This window comes from Carettochelys insculpta, chromosome 9 (genome assembly GCF_033958435.1).
Source record: "Carettochelys insculpta isolate YL-2023 chromosome 9, ASM3395843v1, whole genome shotgun sequence".
NCBI classification, from domain to species: domain Eukaryota; kingdom Metazoa; phylum Chordata; order Testudines; family Carettochelyidae; genus Carettochelys; species Carettochelys insculpta.
In genome coordinates, this window is record NC_134145.1 from 43993532 (window position 1) to 44009236 (window position 15705).

Sequence of the window (15705 nt, forward strand, 5' to 3'; positions counted from 1 at the left end):
AATTCCATAAGCCATGTATGTTATGTATGGTAGTAATATGATAGTTGCTATATAAAAAGCTACCTGTCTTTGCCTTCTTTGAAGGTGAAGGGAAGCTTCTTCCTCCAGAGTTTATAGATCTGATGGTGATTTTATACAGTGTAGCAGCCTTCAATCCTTTCACTGTGCCTGGAGAATTAATCACTATAGTTTCAATGACAGATTCTCCATCCTGTGCAGTCAGTAGGTAACTGGTAGCCCCAGGAACAGCTGTCCATTCCACAGTGATACTGTTGCTCAGTTTTGAATAAGCTTGGTCTATAACAGGGATCTCTGGAGCTAAAAATAAAATTATGATACATTAAAAATCCCTAATCATGTTCAAATAGAAGGACCTGCTTGTATGAGGTACTGAGCACACAGAGCATTTTGTAGGAGATGGTCAGGACAAGTGGGATATAATTTCTTTGATACTTCCAATTTTACTTCTCTAAATCAAATAGCATATTTAGACTGCATAAAATATAATCAGTTTTATTTATGCCATGAAACAAAATAAGTGTCCACTGGGCAGTTATTCAGTTATTCAGTGTCCACTGGGCAGTCAGCAATGAAAAAGTGCATATAGTTGGCACTATATGCAATTTATACATGCCCTCAGCTTGTTCTTCAAAGGGAATGGTCATACATTAACCAATTCAGTTGGTTTGACTTTCGAGAAGGATTGCTTTCTATAGTTTCTTGGGTAATCCCTGTTTTGCAAATTTGTCATTCCTCTCTGTACCTTAATGAGTGGTGCAGCTGGGTTTCTGTCTCCCTAACTCTGAGCTACATCTACTTTATTATATCTAATCTAATGTAATCCATCATGTGTCTAATGAGCAGCTGCTGGAAAAACAAATGTTTAAATGGCTGTAAAAAATGGTGCAATTTCATCCTTGACTTCATTAGAGTAGCATCAAGAGTAAATTTGTTCCAGCGTGGCTTCAGTCATCAGAATATTACAGCTCCCTTCCCCCACAGAATATTACAGCTCCCTTCCCCCTACTAAATTGAGGAAGAGAGGATACTAAGCTATTCTGTACCTTTGGGGACACAAATCCTTCTGCAGGCTTTCCAATAAGAACTGTTACTTACTGCTGTAAAATGGGCTGTTACTGCAAGTTTTAAACAAGTTTAAATACATAGTAACAGTACACACAAGACAAGATTAGAGATTCACCCAAACATGGGTCACCATTAGATTTTCCAAGGGTTGCCAACAGGGCAGCTGTGCTTAAATTGAACTCCATTTAATTGGTTTAAAGCCAGCAGGAGAGATCGGGCCATTACACCAATTAAACTGAGTCCCATTTCAGTGAGGCTGGACAGCAAACTGCCCATGCTGCAGGTGGAAGAAGCAAGTAGGAGGGCTGGGGGGGACTGCGTGGAGGAGCAGCAGGGGGCAGGAGCGGCACTTGTGTGAGGTAGATGGGGGGTATTTTGGGAATGCGAGAGGTTTAAGCTTGAGGGGAAGGGGGGCAGTTTGAGGCTGCAAGGGGTTTAAGCCTCAGGGGTGGGGAATCAAGATTTATAATTTTTTTTTCCCAGGGAGAACCTTCCCCCCAGTTTTGAATTGCCTTGGGTCACAAAGTCCTCCTGAACTGTCAAAATGGGTTGCAGTCTCAAAAAAGTTGGGAAACGCTGTTCTAGATCATTATTTAACTTATAATGAATATGTTTTTGTCATCTTGAGATTTACTAATGATTATACCAAGATTTTGATCATGGTCACATTAGATAATCTAAGGTTATGTCTACGCTACATGATAAAGTCGAATTTAAGGTGGTTAGCTCGGTTTTACAATGTCACCATCATCACTGTAAATACCAATAGGCTGATTTTAGGCAGTGCTAATGTCAATATTATAACACCGTGAGAAGCAACTCTACGTAACATCAAGTTCAGACTTAAAAGTTCAAATTAAGGCTAGTGTGGAAATGCAACATCTTTTGACAGACATAATTAGCCTCCAGAGGTGTCCTGTATGTAGTCCACAATGCTCCACAGTTGTCCGTGCGGGCCACTTCCATCTCTGCTGCTCTCCAGGTGCGCAGGAATTAGGTAACAGAAAGCCTGCGAAGTTGAATTCAGCAACAGAAAGCCCGTAACAGCTAGCCTGTGGGATTGTGATTGTAAGAGAGGCTGAGAAGCATCTTTCTTTTGTTGCTAACAGCACAGTGAGCGCATCTACACATTAGAGATAGCCCCAATATGTTCATGGTTCTGTAAGCTGAGCACTTGGATTTTTTTTATCACTGGTGCCAGCCCCTGCCCCACCGCACCATGTGGCAGCTAGATTGTGGGAGTCATGCTTGTATGAGAGGCCAAGAAACTTCTTTTCTGTAGTTTACAATTGAACAGGGGCAGCCCCCCTCGCTCCCACAGGCACTATGCAGTCAGGATCTTTCCTACACCCAACCACATTATGTGGCTAGCCCCTGACCCAATGAAAGGACATACTTGCTGTTCATTGAAGATCATGCTGCCAGGCAGCACCATGTCCTGGCTTGCGTTTGGTGAGGGCTCGAAGGGCGGAAAAGATTTCCGGGGGGGCTTGCTGTTGCCTGGGTTGAAGTGTCCCTCCACAGCAAAGATTTTAGGGGCTTCCTGTCACTGGGGGAAGTCTACTCCCAGTGGCAAAGATTTTCGGTGACTTGCTGCCGCTGGGGGGAAATCTCCCCTGTAGCAAAGGTTTCAGGGGCTTGCTGTTGCCAGGGGGAAGTCTACCCCTGGTGGCAAAGATTTTTGGGGACTTGGCTCCCCACACCTGAGCAAAACTGAAGGGACCATGTCAACTGTCCCTTCAACCTAAAAACCCACACGCCCGTAAGCTGATGGGGGAGCTAGATCCCCAATGTTGGGCACCTCTGTGTAGTCAAGTGGGAAGCCAAAAACCCTGCATCAAAAATGTCTTTTTTCCTAACCTTCCCTATCCTTCTCTTTCTTCAAGCTTTGCATTGTTCCTGTAATATTTTCAGAGATATTTCTGGAATCATGGGAGCGGGGACAGTGTCTGGAGGGCCAGTTGAGAAGACTCAGACACCTGCTGGTTTTTGTAAAATCTTTGAGAATTCAGTTACAAAAGCAAGAGATGTCAGCTAATTTGGTGATCTTTGTTGATTTTTTTCCAGTCTTCATTTCTTTTGATGAATTCCTTATCAAGTGGCTTCCTTAAGATAGAGGGAAGTGGCTGGAGGGCCAGTTGAGATGACACAGACTCCTGAGTGATCCCAGGGCACAGAGTCATTCATGTGTGTGTAAATTTGGCAATCCCCATCCCGTGTGGCACACCTCTACGTAATGAACTGGTAAGTCAAAAACCCTGCCACGCATAAAGAGAAGTTACTCACCTGTGTAGTAACAACGGTTCTTCGAGATGTGTCCCTGTGGGTGCTCCATAGTAGGTGTTGGGCTCGCCCCGGCGCCGCAGATCAGAAAATTTCCAGCAGTCTCCATCGGGTCGTGCTTGCGCCGATGCGCGTCGGTCCTTCTCGCGCTTACGGTCACATGCATGATCCGGTCCCTGCCAGTTCCTGATCAACTGCTCCGGATGCCTCTGAAAAACACGAAACAGAGCTCTGAAGTGGGGAGGAATGCGTGGGTAGTGGAGCACCCACGGGGACACATCTCGAAGAACCATTGTTACTATACAGGTGAGTAACTTCTCTTTCTTCTTCGAGTGGTCCCCCTGGGTGCTCCACAGTAGGTGATTACCCAGCAGTGACCCCAAAAAAGGAGGTGGGTACCCGATTTATGTGCAGCTTGCCCTTGAAAGGACTGCTGTCGACAGGCGTGTATCCTCATCAAACACCCGGTGCATGGCATAGTGCTTGGCAAAGGTGTCGTAGGATGACCAAGTCGCCGCTCTGCAGATGTCTCTCAGCGCGATTCCCTTGAAGAAGGCCGTCGACGACGCCATCGCTCTAGTGGAGTGAGCCCTGGGTGGAACCGGCAGAGGAGTCTTGCGAAGCTCGTAGCACAATCTTATGCAGGATACGATGTGGTTTGAAATCCTCTGTGAAGATAGGCCTTCCCCTTTTGACCTGGGAGCAAGGGACACCAGGAGTCTGTCTGTTTTCCGGAAAGGCTTAGTCCTATCTATGTAAAAGGCCAACACCCTTCTCGCATCTAATAAGTGCAGCCATGCCTCCTTACTGGAGTTGTGAGGCTTAGGATAAAACGAGGGTAATACTATTGGTTCGTTAATGTAGAACTCTGAAGAGACCTTTGGAACAAAGGCTGGATGCAATCATAAGACCACTGCTTCCTTTGAGACCACTGTGCAGGGCGGTGTGGCCATTATTGCTGCAAGCTCGCTCACCCAACGGGCTGACGTAATCGCAAGAAGGAAGGTTGTCTTCATGGTAAGTAACCGGAGGGGGACCATGGCCAATGGTTCAAAGGGTGGTCCCGACAGTGTGTGGAGGACCAAGTCCAAACTCCATGACGGCGGTATCGGTTTCCGAGGGGGATACAGATTTGCCAACCCCTTTAGAAAACGCGTGACAACAGGATGGGCAAATATGGTTGACCCTTCCTCTTCGTGTCGAAAAGCTGATATAGCCATGAGATGAATCTTTATCGAGGATAGAGAGAGCCCCTCTCGTTTGAGTTCCAGCAGGTAGTCCAGAATTGTAGTTATAGGGGCGTCCAGAGGTGTCAACTGCTTGGAAGAGTACCAGGAGGTAAATTGTGTCCACTTGTGCTCATAAGTGCTTCTGGTGGAAGTCCTCCGACTACACTCCAGGACTTGCTTCACTCCCTCCGAACATGTGCTCTCTAGGGCGCTGAGCCATGGATTAACCATGCCTGTAGGCGGAGTCCCTGCGGGTGTGGATGCAGTATTGACCCCCGAGCCTGTGTGAGAAGGTCCGGTACTGCCGGTAGGGGAAACGGCCGCCGATGTGCCATGCGCAGCAGCAGCGGGAACCATTGTTGTCAATCCCAGGGTGGGACTATGAGTATCATGTGTGCTCTCTCCCTTTTGGGTTTCTCCAAAACCTTGTGTATGAGTGTTGTGGGAGGGAATGCATAGAGTAGAGGGCCCTTCCATGGGATCATGAAGGTGTCCCCCAAGGATCCCTGTCCTATGCCTGCTCTGGAGCAGTACCGGGGACATTTCTTGTTGTTGTGAGTGGCGAACAAATCGATTTGGGGAAACCCCCATTTGTGAAACACTCGTCGGAACAGGTCAGAACGGATCTGCCACTCATGCGTGGGCGCAAAGTGTCTGCTGAGTTGGTCCGCCTTTACGTTGTGGACACCCGGCAAGTATGAAGCTCTTAGGGTTATATTGTTGGCAATACACTAGTTCCACAACCGGACTGCCTCCGCACAGAGTGCACGAGATCTGGCCCCTCCTTGTCGGTTTATATAAAACATGGTGGAGGTGTTGTCGGTATTTATCCCGACTACTTTTCCGTGCAGGTAATTTCGAAAACGCCTGCACGCATTGAACACTGCTCTGAGCTCTAGTATGTTTATATGCAGTGTCTTCTCCACGGGGGACCATAAACCTTGAGTGACTTTGTTGCCCATGTGCGCTCTGCATCCCATATGGGATGCATCTGTTGTGAGAAAAATGCTAATTTGTGGTTGGCAGAAAGGCACCCCTACTAGTAGGTTCTTGGGGTCTGCCCACCATGCCAGTGACCTTTGCACCTCCATTGTGGGTGACACCATCCTGTGAATGGTATGGGCTGTTGGTTTGTACACACTCACCAACCAATGCTGCAAGCCTCACATGTGCAGTCTGGCGTTTTGTACCACAAATGTGGTGGTCGCCATGTACCCCAACAGCTGTAGACATGTTAGGATTGGAACAGTGGGGCTGTACGTTATTATTTGTACCAGGGATTTGATGGCGTGAAAATGGGCATCGGGCAGGTATACCCCTGATGTAGCAGAGTCTATTCGGGCCCCTATAAATTCTATATTTTGCGTGGGCTCGGTTTTTGACTTTGCGAGGTTGATGATGAGGCCCAGTGAGGTAAATGTGTTTGTGGTAATGTGTATCATTCGTAAGACCTCTGCTTTGGAAGTTCCTTCCAGCAGACAGTCGTCCAGATATGGAATAATGAAGATGTCTTGTCTGGGTAGATATGCTGATACGACCGCCGGGGTTTTGGTGAAAACTCTGGGTGCTGAGAGACTGAATGGAAGGACTCTGTACTGGAAATGTTCTCTGCCTACTGTGAACTGGAGGAAACATCTGTGCGCTGGATGAATTGTTATATGGAAATACGTGTCCTGTAACTCGAGGGCTGCAAACCAGTCTCCATCGTCCAGTGCCGTGATTATGGAAGCAATGGTAGTCATTTTGAAGCGCTGTTTGCGCAAATACTGTTTGAGGGCCCGTAAATCCAGGATTGGCCTCCAACCTCCTGTCGTCTTCTCTGTCAGGAAGTACCGGGAGTAGAAGCCTTTGCCCTGGAACTGTTCTGGTACTCTCTCCACTGCCCCTATGAACAAGAGATGGTCTGCTTCCTGTTTTAACTTTGTGTGGTGAGAGGGATCCTTGAAAAGGGGCCTGGTGGGAGGGTTTGGTGGTGGCAATGATTGAAAAGGGATTGTGTACCCCGTGGCTATAATCTCCAATACCCATCTGTCTGTGGTGATGCTTTGCCATTGAGAGCAGAATGGCTTGAGTTGATGGTGAAACATATATTGAGATTGGCACTGAGAGACGGTCTTGGTTTTGCAGTCCCCGATGTACCTGTCAAACCTGCTGTCTTATGTTTTGTCCGGAGGGGGTGCGGCCCTGCTGGGGCCAACATCTAGGGGCCTTGTACTGCTGTGGCTGTTGTTGGTGCCCCGATCATACCCCCATTGATACTGAGTCCGCTGTGGTTGATAAGTGTAACGCCGTTGCTGAGGGTAAAACTTCTTCCTCCTGTACGGCGGGGTGTATATACCCAGGGTCCTAAGTGTAGCTCTTGAGTCCTTACTGGAGTGTAGAACTGAGTCAGTTGATTCCACAAATAACTTCTGCCTATCAAAAGGAAGATCTGCGATTTTTACTTGCAGATCCTTGGGAATTCTGGATGTCTGGAGCCACGATTCCCTGTGCATTACCACCACAGTGGCTGCGGAACGAGCCGCTGTGTCCGCTATGTCGAAGGCAATCTGGACTCCTGCTCGTGAAGCTGAGTAGCCTTCTTGGACAATTGCTTTGAGGACCGGCTTTTTATCCTCTGGAAGGAAGTCCATGAGTGAGGTGAGTTTAGAATAGTTGTCGAAATTGTGGTTCGACAAATGAGCGGCGTAATTCGCCATTAGTAGCAGTAAGGTAGATGATGAGTAAACCTTTCTGCCGAGGAGGTCTAATTTCTTTATGTCCTTGTCTGATCCCCCGGATTTATATTGGGACGTTTTGGCTCTGTGTTGCGAGGATTCAACCACCAGTGAATTAGGCTGTGGGTGACTGAACAGAAATTCCATGCCCTTGGCAGGGACAAAATACTTCTTATCCGCCCTCTTGTTCATAGGAGGGATGGAGGCTGGAGTCTGCCATATGTTGGTGGCTGACTCCATAATCACTTCATCCAATGGGATGGCTATCTTACATGAAGCTGGAGGTCTGAGATTTTTGAGGAGCTTATGGTGTTTCTCCTGCACCTCCGCCACTTGAATGTCTTGTAATGGTGCCACCCTTTTGAACAGCTCTTGAAACTGCTTTAGGTCATCCAGGGGAGAGATATGTCCAGGAACAACTGCTTCATCTGGGGAGGACGAGGAGGCATCGCTGTGATACATCTCCTCTAAGTCCTCAGGTTCCTGACTCTGTTCACATGTTTGTACTTTGAAGGTTTCCAGGTGGGGTTCCAGATCCTTTGAACCACTCTCTGACTGGGAAACTTGTGGTGTTCCCCCAGGGTGAGACTGTGTGCTGTGATGTCGACGAGGTGTTGACGGGGATCTACCCCGAGACCCAGATCTCCTGTGCCGATGTCCCGTATGGTAAGGACGGCCATAACAACAAGGGCAAGGGCCCGGTCACCATCACCGGGCCCTTGCCCACAACCTGAAAGTGTAGACGTGATGTGTAGAAGGACGTGACCGTCGAGATGACACCGACATAGGCGGGGATCCCCTGTGATAGTATTCATAGGGATCCCTGCTTGAAGTTGGTGAAAAATATCTGAACCCAGGAGATGGCAGTTGAAGGAATGGAGATGGAAGCCTGTGGCAGGCTGTTGGAGATGCTGCCCGCTGAATCTCTGGGGGAGAGCGAAGTGATAATGGCAGCACAATGATCTCTGGGGAAGGGCTGCGGTGCCGGGTCTTAGCCTTCGCTTTTCCCCATTCGGGCACCGCAGGTGTTCTTATCGCCGCCGGGGGGCTCGGCACCTTAGTTGGTGCAGTGCTCGGTTCTGTTGCTCTCGGTGCCGCGCTCGGTGCCGCTGCCCTCGGTGCCGCTCGGGTAGTCTCCTCCGGCACCGTTGGGCCCTGTGCCGGGTGCTCTCGCTCCAGTGCCGTCGGTGCCACAAGGCTTGGTGCCACAGAAGCCGCTGCTGACCTTTCCGGTGCCTGCAGAGCCCTCGGTGCCGCCTCCCTAACAACAGGAGGCCCCTGCATGGGCACATGCGCCGCGGCCTTCCCACCATGGCTACGTCTACACGTGCACACTACATCGAAATAGTCTATTTCAATGAATAACGTCTACACGTCCTCAGGGCTGGCAATGTCGACGTTCAACTTCGACGTTGGGCAGCACCACATCGAAATAGGCACTGCGAGGGAACGTCTACACGCCAAAGTAGCACACATCGAAATAAGGGTGCCAGGAACAGCTGCAGACAGGGTCACAGGGCGGACTCAACAGCAAGCCACTCCCTTAAAGGGCCCCTCCCAGACACAGTTGCACTAAACAACACAAGATCCACAGAGCCGACAACTGGTTGCAGACCCTGTGCATGCAGCATGGATCCCCAGCTGCCGCAGCAGCAACCAGAAGCCCTGGGCTAAGGGCTGCTGCACACAGTGACCATAGAGCCCCGCAGGGGCTGGAGAGAGAGAGCGTCTCTCAACCCCTCAGCTGATGGCTGCCATGGCGGACCCCGCTATTTCGATGTTGTGGGACGTGGATCGTCTACACGTGCCCTACTTCGATGTTCAACTTCGAAGTAGGGCGCTATTCCCATCCCCTTATGGGGTTAGTGACTTCGACGTCTCGCTGCCTAACGTCGATTTCAACTTCGAAATAGCGCCCCACACGTGTAGCCGTGACGGGCGCTATTTGGAAGTTGGCACCGCTACTTCGAAGTAGCGTGCATGTGTGGACGAGGCCCATGAGAGGCCAGCGGGCCCGGGCCCCGTGTTCCGCTCATCCCGCTCATAGAGGTAACTGGCAGGGATCAAGTTGGTGAAAGCTTTTTCTTCTTCTGCACAGAGGAGGTCAGAGAAGCCGCCTTCCTCTTGTGCGAGCCTGAAGAGCCCTCCTTATGGGGCTTTTCCGATGTCCCAGGCTGGAGGGCCTTGTCGAACAGGAACATTTTGAGCCTCATTTCCCTGTCCTTTTGTGCTCTGGCTGTAAGCTTAGAGCAATGAGGGCACTTCTGGGGGACATGGGCTTCCCCGAGGCACCGAATACATTTACTATGTCCATCTGAGGCAGGCATGGCCTCCTGGCATGATTCACACTTCTTAAAACCCGGTGAGGACATTGTTTAAACTTTAAAGTCTTTAAAGTCTTTAAGTGCTAACAGGGCACTTAGCAGTCAATCAATCCGGCAACAGATAACAATTAACAGTCAACAGATAACGTTCGAGGCTTTCAGATAGCGGACCGGTCGGAGGCGGCCGCCTCCGTCCTTTTTCTCGCTCCCTTTTCCTTTTAAAACTATATACACGCTAACCTAAAACAAGTATAATAACTAATTAACAAGCTATAACTATTAACAATAAGTAAAACAGAGTTTATCTGTCTCAGGCGTTGGAACCGGAGTGGATTCTGTCTGCAGCCATTGGCAGTTGATCAGGAACTGGCGGGTACCGGATCGCACACGTGACCGTAAGCACACGAAGGACCGACGGGCATCGGCGCATGCGTGACCCAACAGAGACTGCTGGAAATTTTCCGATCTGTGGCGCCAGGGCAAGCCTGACACCTACTGTGGAGCACCCATGGGGACCACTCGAAGAAGAATGTCTTTTTTCATAACCTTTCCTATCCTGCTCTTCCTTCAAGCTTTGCATTGTTCCTGTATTATTTTCAGGGATCACGTTTCTATAATCAAGTGTGTGTGGTGGAAGGAACCACAGTGGCTGAAGGGCCAGTTGCGAAGACTCAGGCACCTGGTGCTTTTTGTAAAATTTTTTAATAGTTCAGTTATAAAAGCAAGAGATAGTTAATTTCTTGATCTTTGGTGACACTTTCTTCATAATCTTGGTTTCTTTCATGCCATACTGTGGTTTCAAGGGGAGGAAAAGCACCTGAGGGACCAGTTTGCATGCCATAGTCATCTGGGTGATCCCAGAGCACATACCCATTGTGATTCCCTACTTTTCCTTCTTTTCTTCTGGAAAAATGGTCATTTCCTTCCAATGGGAATGGAATGAGGGCAACACAATGCAATCTGGAAAGGTGACATCACATACCCACAACCACTTGGGACGCATTTTTTCCCATACTGCACCAGTGAAAATACCCAGAATGCTACAGGTCTGAAGGAACTGTGGGATAGGTTCCAACAATGCAGTGCTGCAACAGTCAATGTTTGGGGACAGAGTGTGGCAGCAATAAGTTAACTTTGTGGGGAATTTGAGGGGAGATGAAGATAATCAAATTCAAATGTATAAAGCCCAGCGTTACAAAATGGATTTTAAAAAATATGAATTTATCTTTTAGTGTAGACGTAGCCTAAGTGCATCTTCCTCACGTTGCTCTGTAGCCAATCAGCTGGCAAGTGAGAGTATTACAAGCAACAAAGAATAGCTTTGTTTTCTATGAAACAATCTAAAATGAGAATGAATCACAGATACAGTACAGAAGGGAATTGTGGCTAATAGGCACTACATGGGTAGGGCCTGGAGTTCTCTGACAATGCCTCAGTCTAGGAGCTGGAGGAAGGACATGTTACTGCTTCCCGGGAGCCTCACAAGGTAAGCACTACCCTGAGCCCTCAGCCACACTTCTGCTCCACCCCTGCAGTCCTGAGTCCACTCCCACACCTATATTCCTGCTGCTGCTGGGGGCTGGAGACTACCCCAGCAGTGGCTGACTGCAGCAGAAGTCAGAGGGATCCCTGAAAGCCAGTGAATCTGTGACTTCAGTGACAAATTTTCAGACTGAACTATATGTCAAATACAATAACTAAAGTAGCTTTTTTTCCAACAGCCCTTACTGAGAGCCATTCAGAAAACTGATTGTCATGTATGTCAGTCAGAAAAGTACCAAGATATAACTCTCCCAACTAATGTTCAGTACTACAGATTCTTGAATAAACACATATAGCCAGTTCAATATGTTATAAAGCCGCAAAAGACGAAAAAGAGCAGGAAACCTCACAAAACTGATGCAAGTGAGCCAACTGCATTACATGTGAAATGAAAAAGTATCCAGAATGTAAGGATGCACCTTGCTGTACAACTACCAGTTTCAAGGCAAGTAACCCATGAGTTCAGAGGCTTTGGAAGCATTCCAGGAGTAATCTTTTCACAAGCATGAACTTCTGAACAGCAAATCTATTGTATTAGGTCCAAAGATTTTTCCATTTAGCATTAGCCAGGCATTTCCCCCTTTCTAGTATTTTTTAAAATTACAAAAAACTACTTTCTGTGTTTTTACATTTTTTAAACAATACAGTGCAAATAAGAATTTAATTCAATCTATGGGAGTTTGACTGAGAAATGATAGAAGTATTTCACCCTTAACTGGGGACCATCCTGGAAGGCTTCCACTTAGGGAATTCTTATTCAAGTAAAAAAGGAGCCGTGTACATAGTGGGCTTACAAAAGCAGATCCATAGTATATAACTTCAGAACTAGATTACAGAACATTAAAACATTAGGCTCTTTCTCCCATGACTGAGGTAACTAGATAGTGGAAAAGGACAGATTATATTCTAAACATTCAGACCGTGAATTTAATGTTAGTCATTTTCTCAAAAAGATGAAAATTTTGCTTAAAAGAAATGAGTATTTCTAAAGTTTTTCAGTTTAAAATATTTTAAAAAGAAATTTCAAATGATTTTTTTAAATTAAACATCAGTTATGGTACAGGGAAGAGAGAATACTGTTGTCTTGGTTATTTTATAATGCTCAAGGCTCGCTTAAATAAGAATAACGTTCTAGATGGAAATCAAACATCGGTTTTTCACATTTAAATGACTTCAGTTTTGTGTTCTTCAATTAAAAACAAGGCAGCTGATTTTGAAAGTTGCGATTAGGTGAGCATTGATGCAAGAGAAGCATGCACACACACGGGGGTGCGGGAATGGGGACAGAAAGAAAGGGACGATCAGTGGGGAAACATCCATGGACTTCAGTATGTGTAGGATTCAGGCCTGAAAGCAAAATAAAATATAGAGGGTGAAATCTCTGCCCTACTGAAATCAATGGACATCTTGCTTAGCAATGCATCCCATACTAACCTGTTAACTGCATAGTCTGTGCTTCCGCCAGGATAATTCCATTCCTATCAATGGCTTCCACTTTTACAATATGGACTGTGTTGGGAGTTAGTGAAGCAAGAATGCCTACAGCAGGAACATCATTGAACTGTGCCAACAAAGAGTAGCCTACTGTCTTCATGGGGGTCGCCGTGACTCTGTAGGAAAAGGCACCTGAAAACTTGGACCATCTGAGATAAATGTTTCTTGATGACACATTATATATAGATACAGAGAAACCTACAAAAATACCACACCAATTTTAGTTTTTCAAACCTGAAACACCACTGGGCAAACTCTTTGGACAAGATTTTTTAAAATGTTTAAGTAGCCTGATTTTTAGTATGTCTTTGGAAATCAGGTCCCTTTCAGGATACTGAAGAAACCTACCCAAAATAATCTCTTCTGAACATTAAACTTTGCATTAAACTATAACGGAAATAATTTTGTCTGCTCTTTTTGATCACTTGTTAATTATACACTGTATTAAGTATCATCAGCTTTCATGATAATATTGTATATCTCACAATAATTGTTATTTTACTAAATCCTGAGTTACTGAAGTTTTCTGAATTCTTGAAAATTTCATCTTTAATTTAAAAAACTTTTTTTAGCTCTCATTGTTGCAGAAAAAAGGATGAAAAATGTGACTTAACTATATCCTATGGCTTAAAAAATAGAAGGCTAATAAAAAGAAGCCAAAGTTTGGTGGCATATATAGATGGCTACCCAGTGATTTTTAAGAGGGGCAAAATATCATGAAAAATCATGCAACCACTGAATAAGCCATGTAGACCGGATAATGGGTACAGGGTGAAAAGATAATGTTCAGTGCAAATTCAGTATAGCCTTAGATAAATGTAATATTGTAAAAAAGTGTGTTAGAAGGTTTATTGAAAACTATAGTAGCACAGGTAACTATTTTTAAAAACAAGCTTTTAAAATATTTGATGTAAAGAAATATTCTTTACATTTTATGTCTGATTTAATTTTAGCTAAGAATGAATTTTTGTATGCAAGCTTACTAATATTTAAAAATCAATATGGATCAGCAATCAGAGATTTCTATGTTCTCTTAGCGTCCATTTAAAAATAAACTGGTAAAAATACATTTTTAAGACTTTACCTGGATTAGCTGAAACAATCTGAAAAGAAAGATACAGAACATTATAACCACCAATTGAAAAAATTATTTTGGGAATAGGGAGTACATCCAATTATTAACGGTAATAACAATGACTTCTGTAATACTGAATTTTGTAAACAGCTTACTTACATAAAATTTTACTTATTTGTTCTGTTTCTTTAAGCATAAAAAGGTATATGGAATAGTCGGGTGAATCAACAAAACTCTTCCTAGTGGAATTTAACATAAATATGCAGCTCACATTACTATTTCATTATCCTCTCTGAATCTGGCCATTGATTCGGAGGGAAAGTTTGCAGTTGCTGACAGACTTGAATGACACCGTGTTCTAAAAATATAATAATTTAGTTTTCCTCCTGTGGGTCGGATATGTCTGGGAAAAAGTAACTGAAAATTTTCACCAAAAACATGATCCATAAAAAATCAGAATAAACATTTGATATGTGGGTTGCTTTTGGTTTTACCATTAAAAAGTAATGCAAACGTGTTTGAGAACAAAACTGAACTCACCATTTCAAGAGTGATGAGGATAAATCCAACCAATATCAAAGATTTTCCTTTTCCACTGCACATCTTGTTGAGCAAAACTTTTATTCCACACTTTGCATCTGGAACTGATCAAGCAGTTACCCCATAAAGAGCACTAATCACCTGACTACAGTTTTGAGACTACTCTTTGAGACAATGAAAGCAATATTTGCCTGTAGCTCCTCCCACCTGTTCAGGTTGTCCCATAAATAGCTACAAGGAATATTTAGTGAAATTAAGTATATACTGCATTCAACTGAAAATGCAGAGAAATGTCACAGACAGCTTGTGTTCTGTTATTTCCTCTGTTAGGTTATGCTTATACTATGCCCTTACCTCTAAATAAGATATGCAATTGCCAAATTTCAAAATACTGGGCTAGTTATTTATTTATTTATCCTGTTTATTTATTTAATATTGGGCTATTCATCCCTTACTTCTCCCACAGCTGGTGGTAGAGGGATGCCAAAATAGCATGCCTGGGATTTTGAAAAATGTTTTGAAATACCAGGCACATTTCCTAGATGCAGAGTTACTATTTCAGGATAAAAACAAAAAAGAAGTCAAATAGCACTTTAAAGACTAAAAAAAAATAATTTATTAGGTGAGCTTTCGTGGGACAGACCCACTTCTTCAGACCATAGCCATACCAGAACAGACTCAAGCTATGTCTACACGTGAACGCTACATCGAAGTAGCTTATTTCGATGTAGAGACATCGAAATAGGCTATTTCGATGAATAACGTCTACACGTTCTCCAGGGCTGGCAACGTCGACGTTCAACATCGACGTTGCGCAGCACCACATCGAAATAGGCGCTGCGAGGGAACGTCTACACGCCAAAGTAGCACACAGCGAAATAAGGGTGCCAGGAACAGCTGCAGACAGGGTCACAGGGCAGACTAGTGCATCTGGGGCAACAGCTAGCCGCTCCCTTAAAGGGCCCCTCCCAGACACACTCAGCCTGCACAGCATGCGGTCTGCAGAGCCATAGGCATGCACACCTCGAGCGACGCAGTCATGGACCCCCAGCAGCAGCAGCAGCAGCCAGAGGTCCACCCAGCCGCCCCTGCAGGAGCAGTGCTCGCCCTGCTCGATGCCATGCAGGAGGCAGCTGAGCACCTCCTTGCCACAGAGGAGGAGCTGCCTGCAGGGGAGGAGGACTCAACCCCCAACCCTGCAGCACCCCCACCCCCACCCCCCCGCTGCACACGCCGCTGGCTGTGGAGCTACCCCTCCAGCACCGACTGGTGGGAGCGGCTGGTGCTCGGAGAGTGGGACGACGACCGCTGGCTCCAGAACTTTCAGATGAGCCAGCAGACATTTCTAGAACTATGCCAGTGGCTCACCCCCGCACTCAGGCACCAGGATACCGCCATGCGGCGTGCCCTAAGCG

At 45.9% G+C, this 15705-nt stretch overlaps 1 protein-coding gene across 1 annotated transcript in view; it reads right to left on the bottom strand.

Moving 5' to 3' along the window:
• Positions 1-14353, bottom strand: part of FNDC7 (fibronectin type III domain containing 7) — a 35550-nt gene extending 21197 nt beyond the window's left edge. Inside the window, exons 1-4 of the mRNA XM_075003293.1 lie at positions 14291-14353; positions 13760-13778; positions 12616-12873; positions 64-318 (exon numbers count right to left, since the gene is read on the bottom strand). Of these exons, the coding sequence (XP_074859394.1) occupies positions 64-318; positions 12616-12873; positions 13760-13778; positions 14291-14353 (595 nt within the window). The remainder of the gene's footprint in view (positions 1-63; positions 319-12615; positions 12874-13759; positions 13779-14290) is intronic.
• Positions 14354-15705: the final 1352 nt, after the last annotated feature.